Source organism: Vombatus ursinus, unplaced genomic scaffold, assembly GCF_900497805.2.
Source record: "Vombatus ursinus unplaced genomic scaffold, bare-nosed wombat genome assembly UNPS02010822.1, whole genome shotgun sequence".
NCBI lineage: Eukaryota > Metazoa > Chordata > Mammalia > Diprotodontia > Vombatidae > Vombatus > Vombatus ursinus.
In genome coordinates, this window is record NW_020950600.1 from 2409587 (window position 1) to 2426524 (window position 16938).

General features: G+C 57.7%; 3 protein-coding genes across 3 annotated transcripts in view; 2 read left to right on the forward strand and 1 right to left on the reverse strand.

Annotated features, from left to right (window-relative positions):
* Positions 1 to 960: 960 nt before the first annotated feature.
* KIRREL2 (kirre like nephrin family adhesion molecule 2) lies at positions 961 to 6311 on the forward strand (the record flags this gene model as incomplete). The annotated part of the gene is made up of 12 exons (XM_027855436.1): positions 961 to 1132; positions 1268 to 1417; positions 1673 to 1833; positions 2055 to 2205; positions 2341 to 2446; positions 2557 to 2705; positions 2978 to 3331; positions 3425 to 3868; positions 4132 to 4243; positions 4375 to 4477; positions 4666 to 4749; positions 5418 to 6311. Coding segments are annotated over 12 exons (2316 nt in total), but the record flags the coding sequence as incomplete, so codon positions are not given.
* Positions 6312 to 7211: 900 nt separating this feature from the next.
* On the forward strand, positions 7212 to 13659 carry APLP1 (amyloid beta precursor like protein 1). The gene is made up of 17 exons (XM_027855444.1): positions 7212 to 7466; positions 8269 to 8412; positions 8634 to 8760; positions 8948 to 9060; positions 9290 to 9423; positions 9618 to 9802; positions 10060 to 10190; positions 10815 to 10889; positions 11104 to 11262; positions 11471 to 11599; positions 11806 to 11905; positions 12044 to 12151; positions 12309 to 12335; positions 12507 to 12550; positions 12753 to 12815; positions 12943 to 13095; positions 13254 to 13659. The coding sequence occupies exons 1-17, from the start codon at positions 7332 to 7334 to the stop codon at positions 13350 to 13352; spliced, it is 1926 nt and encodes a 641-aa protein (XP_027711245.1). The 5' UTR covers positions 7212 to 7331; the 3' UTR covers positions 13353 to 13659.
* Positions 13660 to 14499: 840 nt separating this feature from the next.
* Positions 14500 to 16938, reverse strand: part of NFKBID (NFKB inhibitor delta) — a 3627-nt gene continuing 1188 nt past the window's right edge. Inside the window, exons 4-11 of the mRNA XM_027855314.1 lie at positions 16858 to 16934; positions 16667 to 16772; positions 16439 to 16585; positions 16134 to 16185; positions 15887 to 16035; positions 15608 to 15724; positions 15125 to 15289; positions 14500 to 14902 (exon numbers count right to left, since the gene is read on the reverse strand). Coding sequence (XP_027711115.1) covers positions 14849 to 14902; positions 15125 to 15289; positions 15608 to 15724; positions 15887 to 16035; positions 16134 to 16185; positions 16439 to 16585; positions 16667 to 16772; positions 16858 to 16934 — 867 coding nt within the window. The 3' untranslated portion in view covers positions 14500 to 14848. The remainder of the gene's footprint in view (positions 14903 to 15124; positions 15290 to 15607; positions 15725 to 15886; positions 16036 to 16133; positions 16186 to 16438; positions 16586 to 16666; positions 16773 to 16857; positions 16935 to 16938) is intronic.

A 16938-nucleotide genomic window follows, 5' to 3' on the forward strand; every position in this document is an offset into this window, starting at 1 on the left:
CAGGACAGGTGGCTCCCCCCCACTACACCCTTCCTTTCCTAAACTCTCCCCTTCCCCCCCAGTCTCTAATTGTCAGCCCGAAGAGGGTTTTCTCAATGAGGAGGGGCGTGTCCAGTTAGGGGCGGGGCAGAAGAAGGCTGCCTAAGTGTGTAGCCAGGCCCAGCCCCGGGGGACTTACTGAGCATCAGGCAAGCAGAGAGACTGGGAGCAGAAGCTAGAGCCAGGCTTCCAGGAGCTTGAGCCTGAGGGGTCACAGAGCCCACCTTGGGGGCCGAGGGGACAAGCGCAGTCAGAATTTCTTCCTATTGGGCCAAAGTGAGCAGAAGTGTGGGTGGATGAAAGCCCAGCATTTTGGTGGGGATTACTATTAGCACAGAAAGTTTGAGGACCTCAGGGAGACACCAGAACACCAAGATGCTTTCATTACACTTATTTCTTTTCTTCTTCCTCGTCCTCGTCGGCTCCAATGCAGGTACGGGATAGGATGGGAGGTATAGGATGTGGGCAAAGGTGCTACCCTCTTAGATGCCTAGTTTAAGTGGGAGGAAGGGAGTAAAGAAGGGACCATGCCCATGTACCTGTTTCCCCATATGTTTTTTTCAACTCTAGTTGGTGGGGTGGGAGAGGCCCTCAGAGCCAGGAGTACCAGCTCCAAGGTTCAGGGAGGGAAGGACAGAAACAAGTATCATTGTCACCTTAGGGTGCCAGGATTATCAGCAAAAGGAAGATGACAGGTCTGGATGCCTGGGTCCTGGGGGAAGGGACTGGTGGACTGGAATTCTGTTACCTTGCACAAAAAGTCACTGAGGTTGGGGACAAAGGAAAAGACTGGAGTAGACCCTTGAAATCCAGTTCTGCTCCCACCCCTACCAGAGGTCTAACTGAAGGTCTGGGCATTCCCAAGCCTGTGACAGAGGCTGATGAAGGTTTGGCACACTGCATCTCCCTGAGAAGCTCTGACTCATCTTTCTCCTCACGCCAGGCCATGCTCCCCACTTCATACAGCAACCGGAGGACCTAGAAGTTGTCCTGGGGGAGGAGGCAACGCTCCCCTGTGCTCTCAGCGGCTACCATGGCTTGGTTCAATGGACAAAGGATGGATTAGCACTAGGTGGTGAACGGGATCTGCCTGGTGAGAAGAACCCTCTGGAGTGTTTTAGGGGCTGGCACATCTCCCTAAGGGGGATTAGAGAAGTCTGGATTGAGACTGTCTAGGCTTGGATTTAGAAATATGACCCTTCCCCCTTTTGTTATGTGCCTCCCCCAGGGTGGTCCCGTTATTGGATAGCGGGAGACAGGGCCAGTGGCCACCATGATCTGCACATTGGGGCAGCAGAACTTGGGGATGAAGCGTCCTATGAGTGTCAGGCTACCCAGGCTGCCCTTCGATCCCGGCCTGCTCAGCTCCAAGTACTGGGTGAGTAACTCCTGATACCTTTTCTAGGTGAGACGCAGGCATCCTCTCCCCCCACTCACATGCCTGGCCCCCTCCCACCCCTAATTCATGTGTTTGGCTTCAGGAATTCAAGGACTTGTCCCTCATGTGTCACTTCAGGGTCTCAAGTATCTGTCTCCACTGTTCCCCAACTATCCCTGATCTTAGTAGGCACAGGATGGAGTCTTTGATGAGATAGGGAGGCCTGGAGGTTCAGTGTTCTCCTATTCTCCTCAGTTCCCCCACAAGCACCTGAGGTGCTAGGAGCCCCAACTGTGGCTCTGGTTGCTGGGGTTCCTGGGAACCTGACCTGTCGGACCCGAGGTGGAGCCCGCCCCATTCCTGAGCTGCTCTGGTTTCGGGATGGTGTCCGTCTGGAGGGAGCCAGTTACAGCCAGGTCAGATTATAATCTGGAGCTATCTCCCACTTCACAGCATGGGGAGAACAGGGAATGAAAAACATTTATCTATGGAGGCTTTGGCAAAAGTTTTGGAGGTAATAGTGACCTTAGACTGGGTCAGGAGGGATGAGAAATAAGCTAGGCCATTCCTTTGATGAGGGTCAGAGAGGTCAACCATCCCTCACCCCATTTCTTTTTTCCGCCCACCCACCTCCCAGACCCTGCTGGCCAGTGGGATTCTGGGAACAGCTGAGAGCTCCCTCTCAATCACCCCCTCTGCCCAGGATGATGGTGCCTCCTTCATCTGCCAGGCCCGAAGCCCAGCCCTGCCCAGGGGTAAAGACACTGAGGTCACCCTCAGCCTGCAGTGTAAGTGAAAACTGGGCTTCTGAGTTCTGTAGGGGACTTGAGGGGATCTTGGACAGAAAGGAAAGAACTAGTTGAAGAAAAGGATGCTGGGCAGGTCCTTCTTTACTCTGACTTTAATCCCCTCCCATCTCCTAGATCCTCCTGTGGTGACTCTGTCTTCGGAGCCACAGACAGTGCCTGAGGGTGGGAAGGTCACATTTCTGTGCAGAGCAACAGCCCATCCCCCAATCACTGGCTACAGGTGAGCGCCCGAACGTACTCCCAGCCCCCAAATGATGGGATTCTCCCAGGACTCCATAGCTCCCCCCATACTTGAGACCCTCTCCAATATTGATCTTTCCCCTCTTCCAGGTGGGCAAAAGGGGGATCTGTGCTTCCTGGAGCTCGTGGGCCCCTTTTAGAGGCAAAAGCTGATGCTTCCTTCCTGACTGAACCCGTGTCCTGTGAGGTGACCAACGCTGTGGGCAGTACCAATAGGAGCACAGCATTGGATGTGCAGTGTGAGTAGAGTGAGCCCAAGCTCGGTTTCCAAAGAGGCAGTGGCTGGGGAGGGTCCCTGCAGCAGGTGAAGAATCTGTTTGCCAGGGTTCCTTCAGGCTTGGGAAGCCTCAGTGCCTCGGTTCCTCAGTTGATAGGCCCTGGGGTGCTCCTAATGCCTGGGTATGGAAAGGAGTAGGAGGGGGAGATTAGGAGGTCTGGATGCCCGAGGCTCTGAGTTGAGACAATAGTCCTAGGGCCTTAGTCTCACTGACAATCTCCCTTTAACCTCCAGTCGGTCCTCTTCTCCTCTCTCCACCTGAGCCAGTGGCTGTAGATGTGGGAGAAGATGCCTCTTTCACCTGCGCCTGGAAAGGAAACCCTCCTCCACGAGTGACATGGACACGCCGGGGAGGGACGAAGGTGAGCGATGGAGGGCTGGAGGCAGAAGCTTTGGATTTAGCTCATGCCCTCCTTCCCATTTCCCCTAATGACCTTTTCCCCATGCGTCCCCAGATCCTGGGCTCAGGACCCACGTTGCGTCTGGTGTCCGTGGGGCCGGGGGACGCCGGAAATTACGAGTGTCACGCAGAGCCGGGACCCTCAGGAGTAGGGGGCGGCCTAGGAGAGGCAACCCTGACTGTGCATGGTGAGCAGAGGCTTTGGGGGACAGGACGAAAGGGAGGGGATGGGCCAGGGTGAAGGATGGGGTCGTCTCTGATTGGACCTTGAATCCTGCCAGGCCCCCCAGCAGTGACTGCCCTGCATTCGCCCCCTGCTGCTCTGGGAGCCCCTGCCCGACTGGAGTGCTTAGTGCTCGCATCTCCAGCACCCGATGCCGTGGTGAGGTTTCCTAATCGATCCCATTTCCCTCTTTTCCGAGGCATCCTCCTGGGCCTCCACACCCCCGACCCCCAGTCTCGTCTCCCCAGCGCCGAACCTTTCCCTGTTCTCTTCTCCCCCCAGGTCTGGTCCTGGGGCGAGGGCACACTCGCCTCGGGTTCTCGAGGCCGCTTCCTAGTAGAGACGTTCCCCGCCCCAGGGGCCACGGGGAGTGGGGGACGGGGGTTGGTCTCGGTGCTCCACATCTCGGGGACTCGGGAACCAGACTTCGCCCGAGACTTCAACTGCAGCGCTCGCAACCGGCTGGGGGAGGCAGGAGCCCGGGCTCGGCTGACCCGCACTGGTGAGCCGCGAGGGCCCGCGGATCCCCAAAGGGCCCAGAGAACCACAGGAGGGGAGCTGGACCCCCAAAACCTTAGGCCCCCGGCAGGGCCCCAGCACCTCCACATTCCCCAGGGACCCCTCCCTTTGCGGACCCAAACTCGATGAGACTTCTTGAGGGCCTTAAAGCTTCCCCAAATGACCTACTTTCCGGAATGCTTGGATCCCCGCCCCGGGCTCCCCAAACTTTTCCTTGACCCCTTTGACCTCTGTGTCCCCTCCCAGACCCACTGCCGCTGGTGCGGATCGTGGCCGGAGGGGCCGCAGCGGCTACTGCCTTACTACTACTGCTCATCGCGGGGGGCGCCCGCTGCTGCTGGCGCCGAGGCCGAGGTCAGTGGCGTGGTAACTGCTCTTCGAGGTCCGGTCCCTGCCTCAGCCTGCCCCGTAGTCCCACCTTGTTCAGTTTTCTCCGTTTCCGGGGTACCGCCCTCTAGCTCCGCCTTCTCGCCCACCCTCAGGCTCCAGAGCGAAGATCTCCAAGCGGGACATACTGGTGCAAATCACCGACAGCGATGGTTCCAGCCCTCGGGCCCCCGAGGAAGAGGAGGAGGGGAGCCAGGAAAACCAGGTATGGGCCTCTGGTCGTCCCTTCGCGCGGAGCGCCCCGCGACTCCCGTGAGCCCCGCGAGGGTCGGGGCCCAGGAGCTGAAGGCTGCCGACACCCTAGTCAGAAGTGGCGGCCCGGGCGGTGGCTCATAGCGGTGGGAGGGGGCCTCCCCAGGACGCCCAACGATAGTCCCTATACCCTCCCCTCAGGTCCCCAGCAGCGAGTCCACTGGCACTTCCCACACCAAGCACAGCGACGTCGCGGGTGATGAGGAGGCGGGGCCAGAGTCCAAGGTGGGCGGGGCAGGGCGAGGGCGGGGCTTGGAGGCCCCTTGGAGGGGTCTGGGCCCCCCTCCCAAGTCTGTCTTTATATCTCTTTATGACTTCTTCCCTCCATCTCTTTCTGGGTCCCCTCTGTCACTCCCCTGCTTTCTCCTTCCATCTCGTCCTCAGTCCTTACATGGGTCACCTTACCCCCTCTTTTCAGTCGCTGTGTCTCCTTTGTCCTGGCATATCCATTGGGCTGTCTTAACTTGTCTCCCTTCACTGGCACATCACTACTGATGTCTGTATGTTTTCCTGTCCGTCCCCCCCCCCCGCCCCCGCCCCAGTTTCCCAGCCCCACCCATAAGCCTTTCCACCATTGTTCAGGGACCTCCTAGTTGTGTCTTCTCTGTCCTTCACCCTGTGTTTCTCTATCTGTCTCTCCTTGTCTATCCGCCTCACTTTTCTCTGGTGTCTCCCTGTTTCTTCTCGTGGTTCTTGTATTTCTCCCTGGCCTTGCCCATAAGTGCCTTCCCATCTTTCTGCTCCCATTATACTCTGTATATCTTCCTGTGGCTCCATTGGCCCCTTTTCTTGATTTCTGTTGCTTTCCCCTGGGCACCTCCTCTTTGACCTTCCTCTCTCTGTTTTTCCTTATCTCTGTCAGTCTCATTTTTATCTTTTTTATCTCCCCCCAGGATCCCACTAATGGCTACTATAAAGTTCGAGGTGTGAGTGTGAGCCAGGACACTGGAGCTGCCCTGTTCTCCTCTCCAGCATCCCCGGCCTTCCCTGCCAGCCCTTCTGGGTTCTATGATCTTGCCCCTCACTTGGCTGTATTCCCCCCAGACCTAGGTGGTCTCTATAGGCACCGGGAGGGTTACCTCACCACTCCATACACCCGTGCTTTCACCAACTATGTCAAATCCACACCCCATGGGACCCCTGACCCAGCTCCCGGGCGTCCTCCCTTTTCCTACACTGTCCTCCCTGTTCCTGGCCACCAGCGCCTTCAGACCCATGTGTGACCTGCCCCTCAGACTGATAGCTGGTCACTCACTCCAGCCGATGGAAGGCCTTTGTAAAGTCTCCGGTCCTTTCTTGTGTGATGAACTGGTCCAGTCGTTGGACTGCCAAGAAGATTTCCCCCTCAAGATAGCAACCCAAGTCTGGGAATGGGGGAGGGGGAGGAGGAACAAGACTTTGATGGACATCTGGCCCAGCAAATGGAAAAGGCCAAAGTGTAAACATGCCTACCAGTTCACTTTAGTCAAGAGAACTCAAAAGTGGCACACGAGCTAGGGTGGGCTCCCTGGAAGGGGAAGCGTACAGGGTAGTGGCAATGATGGAATCAAGGACATACCAATAGAGGGGGAGAAAAAAGTCATTCCTGGCCCAGGAAGCAGATTCATGATGGTGTGAGGACCAGGAACTGATGGTCCTCCCTTACCTGGTAGATGCTCAATCTCGTGGTGACTGTGCCAAGATGGCTCCTGACACCAGGAATCCAAGATGGTGAACTTACGGTTGGCCACCCAGCCTTCTGTAAGGAAGGAGGGAATTTGGGGCACATTTCTTAGGGTGACCCCATTGCTGAGGCAAATAGGAATTTGGAAATATGGGGGTGGATGTTGGGGTTTGAATATTTATGTTTAATTAAAAAAATGGAAAAATGTTTGTGTGAGAACTCTTTTACCATCAAGTAACCAACCCAGAGGGCCCATGTCAGCCAAAGACTGGTTCTTATGGCTCAGGTCCTAGCCTACCCCTTCCCCTCTCAGACTCAGGTGTCCAGGTTCCCAACCCATTCGGTACCCCACCCCCACAGTTCAGTGGCAGGTTCTGGGGACTGCAGAGCAAGAGTTGGAGTGGGGTGGGATGTGGGGGGCTAGGGGTTCTAGGCATCTGGGTCCCCCACCTTCCCAGAAGCCAGACTTTGTCCACAGGTTTATATCCCTTCAGCCCCAGTTCAGCCCCAGTGAACCAAGTCCAAGGGAAAATTAGCTGAAATGTTCCCAATTCGGGAACCGTCCCTTATCCCCCACCTTCAGCTACCGAGGCAGCCCGTGGAGTGGGGAGTGGAGATGCCGTAATGTTGAGGTTTGACATTCCCTTGCATCTAGGACAGGAGGCTGGACGTGGAGGTGGGATGCTCAGGGCTTTGAGGGGGTGTCACCCCTGAAGGTTAAGGGGCTGGAAACATTACTGCTTACATCGCCCAGGAATGGCGGGGTCCCCAAAAGATCTAGGAGGAGCGTGCGGCAGGGCCGGCACACTCACCCGCGCTATTGTCCCGGCCAGGGGGGCGGGGCCGGGGCGGGGCTGGCGGCGCCGGCGCAGCCCGGGGCTGGGGGGGGCAGCAGCAGGAGGAGGTGGCGGTGGTGCTGGGAGCTCCTGTCACCGGCGGGCCCAGGGCGGGGAAACCCGGGGGAGGGGGCTGGAGGAGTGAAAGGAGGGCGACCAACCGAGGACTGGGGGAAGGTAGGGCGAGCTCGGCTTAGCCAGGAGGAAGGCCGGCCGAGCCGAGGAAGGAGATCGCGGGCCCAGGGCTCGCTGCAGGGCCGGGCAGGGGAGACAGAGAAGGGGGCTTGGGCCCCAGCCCCGGCCCGGAAATGGGGTCAGCGAACCCCGCGGCCCGTGGGCTCAGCCGCCGCCTCGGTTCGCTGCTGCTGCTGCTGCTGCTGCTGCTGCTGCTGCTGCTTCCAGCACCCGGGAGCTCATCCAGGGGGACGCCTAGCCCTGGGGAGGTGAGACTCACGCCCCGGGCTGCGGGTGAGGCGGGGGACCCAGATGCCCAGAATCCCCAGCCCTCCACATCCCACCCCACCCCGACTCTTGCTCTGCAGTCCCCAGAACCTGCGGCTGAAATGGGGGGTGGGGCTCCGAATGGGTTGGGGACCTGGACGCCTGGTCTGGGAGGGGATGGGCGGGCTGGGACCCTGACACCTGCGGCCCTGAGCCAGCGGGACCCTAGTCTTTGAGGGGAGAGGGTTGGTGAGTGCCTGATGGGGGCAAGGATTGTAGGATCAGGACGTTTAGGCCCTTGAGTGGGGTAAGGGGCTGGAGGCCTAGGCTCCTGGGTTCTTGCATCGTGGCCTAGGAGACCCAAACACCAGGGTCACGGGGTGGGGGAGTGAACAAGACCAGAGAAAGACCCATGTCTACGCCGTCCCCCACCCCCGCGGGCCAGAGAGGATGGGGGTGCGGCAGTGGGAAGGAGGGTCGGTCTCCGCGGTAACCAGCCGGTGATGCCAGGCGATTCACCTGGGACCCAGTCTCCATGGCGACCCCCCATCCCCTCCGGAGCAGTTGCCTTGGCAACACCATCTGCACCGCAGCGGGGGCTGGGGCCTGGATCCCTGAAGGGGAACTAGAGATGGGGCCCGGATGCCTGGGTCCTCGAGGGGGGCGGGATCTGGGGGTCTGGATGCCTGGTATCTCTGATGTGAGGGTCGGGACTCCTGGGTCCCGGAGGGGGGCGGGGCCGTGGGCTGGAGCCGGCAGCCCAGACGCTCGGTTCTTCGCTCTCACGGTTCCTGCTCTTTTCAGATCACGGGGGTCCCTCAGGTGGCTGGGCTCTGCGGGAGGTTGACCCTGCACAGAGACCTGCGCACAGGCCGCTGGGAACCTGACCCTCAGCACTCACGCCGCTGCCTGCGAGACCCGCAGCACGTGCTGGCCTATTGCAGACAGGTGGGCGGGGCCTGAGGGGGCCGGGCCGGGCAGGGGCCGGGGGCCTGAAGGGGAGGGGCTTAGAATGGCCCGGGCATCGGTGGGAGGAAACCTTTGGGGGCGGATCCTATGCGGGGGCCGTGGGAGCCTAGCTGAAGTCTTAGGATTCGGGAAAAGCCCTTGGGAGGGGATTTGGGTGGGCGCAAGGAGAACCGTGAGCTTCCTTCCCCATCCCCCCCCAGGTGTACCCCGACCTCCAGATCGGCCGCGTGGAGGAGGCCTCACGACCCATTCCTATGGAGCGCTGGTGTGGGGGTGCCCGCGGGACCAGATGTCCCCACCACGTGGTGATCCCCTATCACTGCCTGCGTGAGTGAAGGGGCCTTGACCCTAGGTGTCGCTGAGAAAGTGGGGGCAGGGACCGGGATACCTGGGGAACAGGTTTGGGGCAAGACACCTGAATCCCTGAGGTGGGCATCTGGGCAGCATAGGGATTATTTGGAGGGGGCGGGAGGAAAGGGGAGAACCTCATTTATCTCCCCACATGCCCCTACAGCAGGTGAGTTTGTGAGTGAGGCACTTTTGGTTCCTGAGGGATGCAAGTTCCTGCACCAGGAGAGGATGGATGAGTGCGAGGGCTCAGCCTACAGGCACCGCCAAGCCCAAGAGGTGAGGCCCAGACTCAGGCATCTTGGCCTCTAACTACAGAATTTTCCGAGAGACCTCATATTCGCTCCCTCCGGATCCCAGTGTCTAGTTTTCCATCTCTTCAACCCCTCCAGCCTAGGTGTCCGACCTCCCATTCTCCCCATTCCAGCTCACTCAGTAATCTATCTATTCCCCCCACCCCATTCCCCATCCATCCCACTACCCAAGGGCCTCTATCATTCCTCCTCAGGCTTGCCATTCTGAGGGCCTTGTTCTTCATGGCTCTGGGATGCTCCTCCCATGTGGAACAGATCGATTTCGAGGCGTAGAGTATGTCTGCTGCCCTGCTACAGGCACCTCCGTACCTCCCCGGACCCCACATAGGTGAGGTCCTGGCTCTCCATGAGGGTGTGTGAAAGTTGGAAGGGATGGCTGGGAAACTGGGGAGCCTGAATGACTGGGACCCTGAGGGTTGAGAGCTGGAAGACCAGCGTCCCTGAAAGTTGGGAACCAGCGACTGGATACTTAGATGCCTGTGGGTCACACAGCCAGATCTGGGGGTCTTTTCCTCTTTGCAGTGATGCTCCCACCCAGCCCCAATCCCCGGGAGGAGATGAAGAAGAGGAAGAGGAAGAGGAGCCATTTCCCCAAACGGTAGATGACTATTTTGTGGAGCCCCCAGGGGAGGATGAGGAAGAAGAGGAGAGTGAGACCAGAAGACTCCAGCACCCCAGCACCCAACCACCTTCTAGAGCCAGCAAAGGTGAGACCCCTTAGAGTCTGAGCCAGGCTGGTCAGAAGCCTTGGCTCCTTTGCTGAGGGCTGGCACAAAGTAGTCCTAGAGAAGGAGAGGAGGTCCCAGCTGTACCACCCACAAAAGCCTCTATGTTCTGGGGTTCAGACTCCCAGAAGGACACTACATATTCCTTGGTGGCCTAGGGTAGCCTAGGCAGTGGTTAGAAAGGGCATCGTGGTACAGTTGTGCTCAGGCTCTGACACCCCATATCCTGGACCTCACAGGGAGCCCAACAGCCCGGCCTACCGACGGTGTGGATGTGTACTTTGGAATGCCGGGTGAGGGTGGTGAGCACGCAGGCTTCCTAAGGGCTAAAATGGATCTGGAGGAAAGACGGATGCGGCAGATTAATGAGGTAGGGACCAGGATGCCCTAGCTGCCCCTGGGACCCACACAGATTCCCTCTAACCAAGAAAATACCCGTTTGCCCAGGACACTCCCCCTGAATAACTTTCAGACCTCCTTAATCCTTCCTGAGCCTTTCTCAATAACTTTGAGACACCCAGAATATTGCTTCAGTAATCCTAGGGTGCTTTCCTTAATAGGGCAGATCAATGTGGTGAGACTATGACTCTTTCCTATAATACTTAGATCCCAGAAATGCCAGTAACCTCAGTATTCCCTATAATATGATAGATTAATAAAGTGGGGGTCATGAATCATCCCATAACCCTGTCTCTAGACCTTCTGAAATAACCTTAATGCCCTAGCGATTCCCACTATTACCAGAAACTCCTCCCCTAATAATGCCTTGGAACCCCCCAATAACCCCATAGACCCCCCCCAATAAAGTTTCAAAATAACTTCAAACTCCCAAATAACACTGAGTTCCCCCCAGCCCATAACACCTTGGAATGCTCTGCAAAAGATAGTCCCCTCCCTCTAAGTCCTTGAGTCCCTAGGGGAGGAGTTTTGGGGAGAGGACCAGGGGATCTTGGGAGGCAGTCTTGGGGGACTGATGTGACCACCCCTATCCCAGGTCATGAGAGAGTGGGCTGAGGCTGACAATCAAGCCAGAAACCTCCCTAAGGCTGACAGGCAAGCTCTGAATGAGGTGAGGACCCTCTGACCTTGCCCCACTTGGATTGGGAGGGGGATGAGCTAGAATCCCCACTCAATATAACCCTAAATGAACCTTGGTGACTCTGTTGACTCTTCATGGCCCAATGAAAGATGTGTTAATGACCATCGGTGTCCATCCCTCCTTGGGTTTGTTAAGCCTCCACGAATGAACCAGTGGCCTCAATAATCCCTTCCTCCCCCTCTAGCATTTTCAGTCAATCCTGCAGACATTAGAGGAGCAGGTGTCTGGGGAGCGCCAGCGACTGGTGGAGACCCACGCTGCCCGAGTCATTGCGCTCATCAATGACCAGCGTCGAGCAGCCTTGGAGGGCTTCCTCGCAGCTCTTCAGGGGGATGAGCCCCAGGTGAGGGAGCTAGGGGCCAACTCCAGCGTTCCTGAGGGGACGCAGCTGGAGACTGCAGACTTCTGCTCCATGAGGAAGCAGGGACTATGGACCTGGTGACTCGTGACCCAGCTGACCTGTCTCCTTAAGGGATGGAATCTGGGAACCACGCACCTAACTCTCTGAGGGTACTGGGCTGTAGGGCTGGACACCTGGGTCTCCCCCACAGGCAGAACGGGTGCTCCAGGCCCTGAAACGGTACCTGAGGGCTGAACAGAAGGAACAAAGACACACCATACGCCACTACCAACATGTGGCTGCCGTAGACCCTGAGAAAGCAGAGCAGATGCACTTCCAGGTAGGGAGGGGCGAGGGACCCACTTCCTGGCCCCTAAGCCCCGTGCAGGCGCTGTCTACCACCCCCTCTCCACTTTGTGCTTCTGGTCCTCGTTTTCTGTCCCCAGCTGATCATTGTCATGCAGCTTCCTAGTGGTGGGGACCACAGCAAGGGACTTCTCCTCTGATATCCCTCCATGTTAACACCCCGTTCTTTTTAAACTCCAGGTTCAGACCCATCTCCAGGTGATCGAGGAACGCATGAACCAAAGCCTGGGACTGCTTGAGCAGAACCCACACCTGGCCCGGGAGCTTCAACCCCAAATCCGTGGGTACCCCTGCTCCTGACTCTCAAACTTCACCTAGAGCCTATCCCCCAACACCAAATCCTGACCCACATCAGCCCCTCCCCGTCCCTGTTTCCGGGGTGACAGTTTCAGGCTCTCTTCCCAATTCTCCCCTGCAGAGGAGCTGCTCCGGGCTGAGCACCTTGGTCCTGGGGAGCTGGAGGCACCTCCCCCAGGGGGCAGCAGTGAGGATGGGGGTGGCCCCCCGCCACCTGCTGCAGAAGAAGGTGACTGCCTCTCACTGATGGGGGTGGGAGGGCAGGAGGAGGCCAAGCCTGGGACTGCATCAAGGGCTCAGTACACAAAAGGGACATTTTCTGCCTCTTCCTGATCTCTTGCCTTTCTCCCCCGCCCAATCCTTCACTCTCCCCATCGCCCTGGCAGACATGGGTGCAACGATGCCTCTTAAAGGTGAGTGACTGGAAGACCATGAAATCTTCTCTGGACAGGCCCTCAGAATCACTGGAGTGGATGTGGGGGAGGTTCACTAAGGCCTTAAGAATTATTGCGGTGTGAGGGGAGGGGCTCAGAGGGATGGATCTGGGCCCAGCTGGAGTCTAAGTGAGGGTTTCCTGGGTGCAGGGTCCACAGAAGGGGATGGAGCTGAGCGACTTCTGGAGCATAAGGTGAGGGAATGCCAGTGCCTGGCCTGGCCACGGGTCCCAGAGGGGGTGCAGTCTGGGGTTCTGGATGCCTGGTTCTCAAAGGGGGTGGAAAAGGAAGGGTCTGGAGGTTGGACCCAGCATCCAGGAGGGGCTAGGGGCCAGGGGCCAGATGCTTGCCACTTTGAAGGGCCAGGGGCTGGACCTGAATTTCTCCTTCCCCCAGGTGAACGTCTCCATCCCTCGGGGTCTCCCCTTCCGCTCTCCTGAGATCCAGAGAGATGAGCTGGTGAGTGTGGCTTGGGGCAGAGGTCCCGGGTTGTCAGAGGTTGGGGACTGAGTCTGCCTACGACTTCACTGAATGTTGAGGACTGGCTTTGGTTCAGGTCAGACTGTGATCCTGCTTTCCCCTACAGGAGCCAGGAATGGGTACGGGGACAGGCGTGGCCCGTGGGGCTGTGGCAGGGCTCCTGGTGGTGGCTGTGGCTGTGGCTGCTGTCGTTGTCCTGTCTCTGCTGGTAGCCCGGAGGAGGCGGCCTTATGGGGCCATCAGCCATGGGGTCGTGGAGGTGAGCCCACCCCCCGGGATTGGGAAGCAGGGGGTTGAGGCATACTGAGAGATTACTAGGGTGGGAGTACATGGGTCGCTGGGGGTTCATCAGGTTACTTGGGGATATTCAGGGTTCAGGAATTTCAAGGCTCTCCTGATTTCCATCTCTGGCCCCAGGTCGACCCCATGCTGAGCCTGGAGGAGCAGCAGCTCCGAGAGCTGCAGAGACACGGGTATGAGAACCCAACCTATCGGTTCCTGGAGGAGCGACCCTGAGTGACCAGACCCTATCCCCAACCCATGAGCCCCCAAACCCCCAATCTCTGACCCAGAAGGATCCCCAATCCCCCAGTTCCTGCCTTTGGGAGACCCTTAAACCCCAAACCTCTCACCCTTGGGGCCCTAAAACTCCTGCTCTCTGACCTTTGAGGCCCCCTAAGCCCATGGCTACCCCATCTCCTCCCCTAATTTATTTTCTAAGTTAATTGGGCGCAGAAAAGCTGCCCCACTCCACCCCAGGGCTCCCCCTCTGTCTTTGTGACCCAGTGAAACTAATGATTCAATAAACCTTCCCTGTCCAACAGCCCAGTCTCTCTTGGCCAGGCAGATAAGGATGGGGGGATGAGAATTATGGACTGGAATTATCAAATGAGACAATATTTATAAAGTGCTTAGCATAGTGTAAAGCCTGGCACATAGTAGGTTCGATATAAATGCTTATGGGCTTGGCCAGGTGGATATGGGGGTGGGGTGGAGGGGATAGAGAGCATGCCTGAGATCAATGTGTCCCAGTAAAAAGCATAAGCTAAGTTGCTACCATCTTATAGAGAGGCCCAGGGTGGGGAAGGTACCGAGCTCTGGCTTAGACCCCTTCCACCCTACCTCCACCCCCCCCCCAAATTCCCAGGATTGTGTATGGCCTGCCTCCCAGAAGAGGACAGATTTGAGTTGGGTCTAGAAGGCCAGGGGGAATTCAGCATCAGGAGTATCAGAGCATCTCGTGGTGGTGGTTGAGGGAGACCAAGTGTTGTTGGGAAATTGTTCAGGAGAAATCAAGGCATGGCCCTTTCATGTAGCAAGAGCCCACCATTCTCTGGAGGGACAGCTAGGGGCACAGAAAATCCTCCTGGACATTTCTGACCACTGGGGAGCCACGTTCGTAGAGGCTGGAGCTGCCAGAGTGCCCAAACTGACGTTGGAGCCCTGGGCTGGGAATGTGGAGCCCTGGATTTCAGCACCATCACTTGCCTTCGCCATTCTGTGCCTCAGTTTCCCTGCCTGTACCACTATGGGATTCTGTGTCTGAGGGTCTCTGTGCCACTCCTGCTCCTGCACCCTCCTCCCCAGTAATCAGACACTCAAATTCAGGTCACCATGATGATCCCCCTGTATTATGCCCCACCTCAAGGACAGGAGAAAATCGTATGGGGTCCAAATCAAATTTAATCGAAGGGTTGGAGGGTTGGATGGAATGTCTGGGGCTAAATCTGTTTCACAGAAACAAGTTCAGGGGGGCTTTCGATTTCACAGAAATCATCACAAGCTCCCCCTCCCCCCAGCTTCCCTGTCCATGACACCTCCCCCCAGGGTCAATGGACATCACAGGAGTTTTAATGTAAGACTCCCCAGGGTGGGGGGGGGGGTGTTGGATAGGGATCCAAATAAATTATCATAGATTTGCATACATCAGCATACGTTTGGTTGTCCCTCAGGGACAGGAAGGTTGAACAGATGTGGACTGAAGAATCAGTCCAGGTAGTGGCCCTTGAGTCCTACGAGGATGAGGCCAGAGGGAGGGTCCGGCTTCTCTTCAACAGCTGCCGAAGCTGGGAGAACAAGGCAGAGATCAGGATGGGTCAACATTCTGGGTCTTAGGGAGTCAGAGATCAGAGATCTAGGTCACAGGTCAGGGTGAATGGGCAGGCAGAGGCAAACATTCTTTGTCTTGGGGTCAGAGGTCTAGGTCAGGGTTGGAAGGGAAGCAGCCATCAGAGGTCAAGTTCAGAGTGGGAGAAGCAAACAGGGGAGGGGCGAGGGGCTGCCCTTACTGCCTCCGAGGCTGGTCCAGGTCCCAGCAGGTGTGCTGGCTGCTCATTCTCCAGATTTCGCAGGGCAGGATCTGCCCCAGCTGCCAGGAGACCACGAATGATGGGCTCCTGTGGAAATCCTGGGGGCAGGGCGGCTGCCATGTGCAAGGCTGTGTTCCCGTGGGCCTGGTGGGGACAAAGAGGTGGGGAGAGACAAGGTCTGCATCCTGACCTTGCTGGATGGCACCACCTCCCTCCCTGAAGCCTGTCTCTGGTTCTTCCCTGGGCCTCAGTCTCTCCAGCTGCCGATAAGGCCTCTTGTGAGATGTTCCAGGGGCCCACTGGGCTCTAGGACAGGGTCTTCCAGTGACTTCATGATTCCTCCCACAGGAAACCCCTCCCCAAGCTCTCTGGACCCTCATCCTACACCCCCAGGTGTACACCCTCTTATCTGCACCTCTCATCTTTGGTCACTTCTCCCAAGGTCTTGGTCCCACGTCCTACCTTCATGTTCACAAAGGCCCTTGGATCCCCATTTGGCAGGTCCAGCAACATCTGGACGAGGGAGAGATTGCCACCCTGGACAGCCAGGTGCAGAACAGTCTTATTGCTCTTAAATTCCTAGAGAAAGGGGCAAATGAGGGCCAGGGCCTTCCCTTCCACAGGGAGCCAGGCCACCCGGTTCTCTAACCTTGAGAACCCAGGCTTTGGGACCTCCTTATTATATTCTCAGGGACTGATGCATCCAGCCTCTACCCCCACCTCCTCAGGGACCCTGCCCACCTGGCTGGTATGGTCAGCCCCCATCTGTAACAGCATCTGGACACAGGCCAGTCTGTCCCGTGCTGGGACGGTCATTGTCCTGGAGCTGCAAGCTGGCTGTTGGGTGGCCTCATTGAGGGAGAGAACAGCAGCATGCAGAGGGGTGAGGCCTGGGGGATAGGGATACATGGGGACCATAAGTCCTGACAGTCCTTTAGAGACCCCCCACTTTATTTTGCCCAATAGCCCCTATCCAAATATGACTCACCCTCAAAATCCCTGGTCTCCATGTCCACCTGAATGCCTGAGTTAAACACAGCCTGGGGAGAAGGGTGGAGGTCAGTTCTAGTCAATGTTCCCCCCAGGTTCCCTGAGAACTGGGCCTCCAGTCCCCTTTTTCTCTCTCTGGGTCTCTAGGTCCCTCAGAGACTCTGTCTCCCGCCCACTCAGGATCCCAGGTATCCTCGCCACAGCTTGCCACAGCTTCCGTCCCCTGGGATGCTGGCATATTGTCCCCCTGAGGACCCAGAAGTCCAATCTCCAGGACCCCAGGCGCCCCAGAGCCATTCTCACCGTGAGGACCCCAGGCAGGCCATAAGTGGCAGCCAGGTGGAGGATGGTACGGCCACGGTGGTCAGTAGCATTGGGGTCAGCTCCCAGGGTTAACAGGTCCTGGACAATCAGTGGCTGGTTGGCTGAGGCGGCTACCAGGAGTGGTGTCTGCAGGGCAAAGGGTGTTAGGATGTGAGACTGAGGCATACGACGCCACTGAGCTGTTCCCTTCCTGCTACGGCCCCTCACCTTTCCTTGGTGTTCCCGAATGTCTAGCTGTCCACAGCCCTGCAGGACCTCCGCCGCGGCGTAAGCTGACCAGCGTAGGCCTTGGGCAGCAAACAGGTGAAGGAGCCTGGGGTGGGGTGAATGATGAAGTGACAGTCACATCTCGGTCCTGGCCCTCTCCAAATTCCCCCAGCCCCCCAAACCAAACTCACGTGTCCCCCTCCTCATCCTGAGCCAGTAGCCGTTGCAGCCCCAGGGCATGAACCTCAGCCCGAGCTGTATCCAGAGAAGCC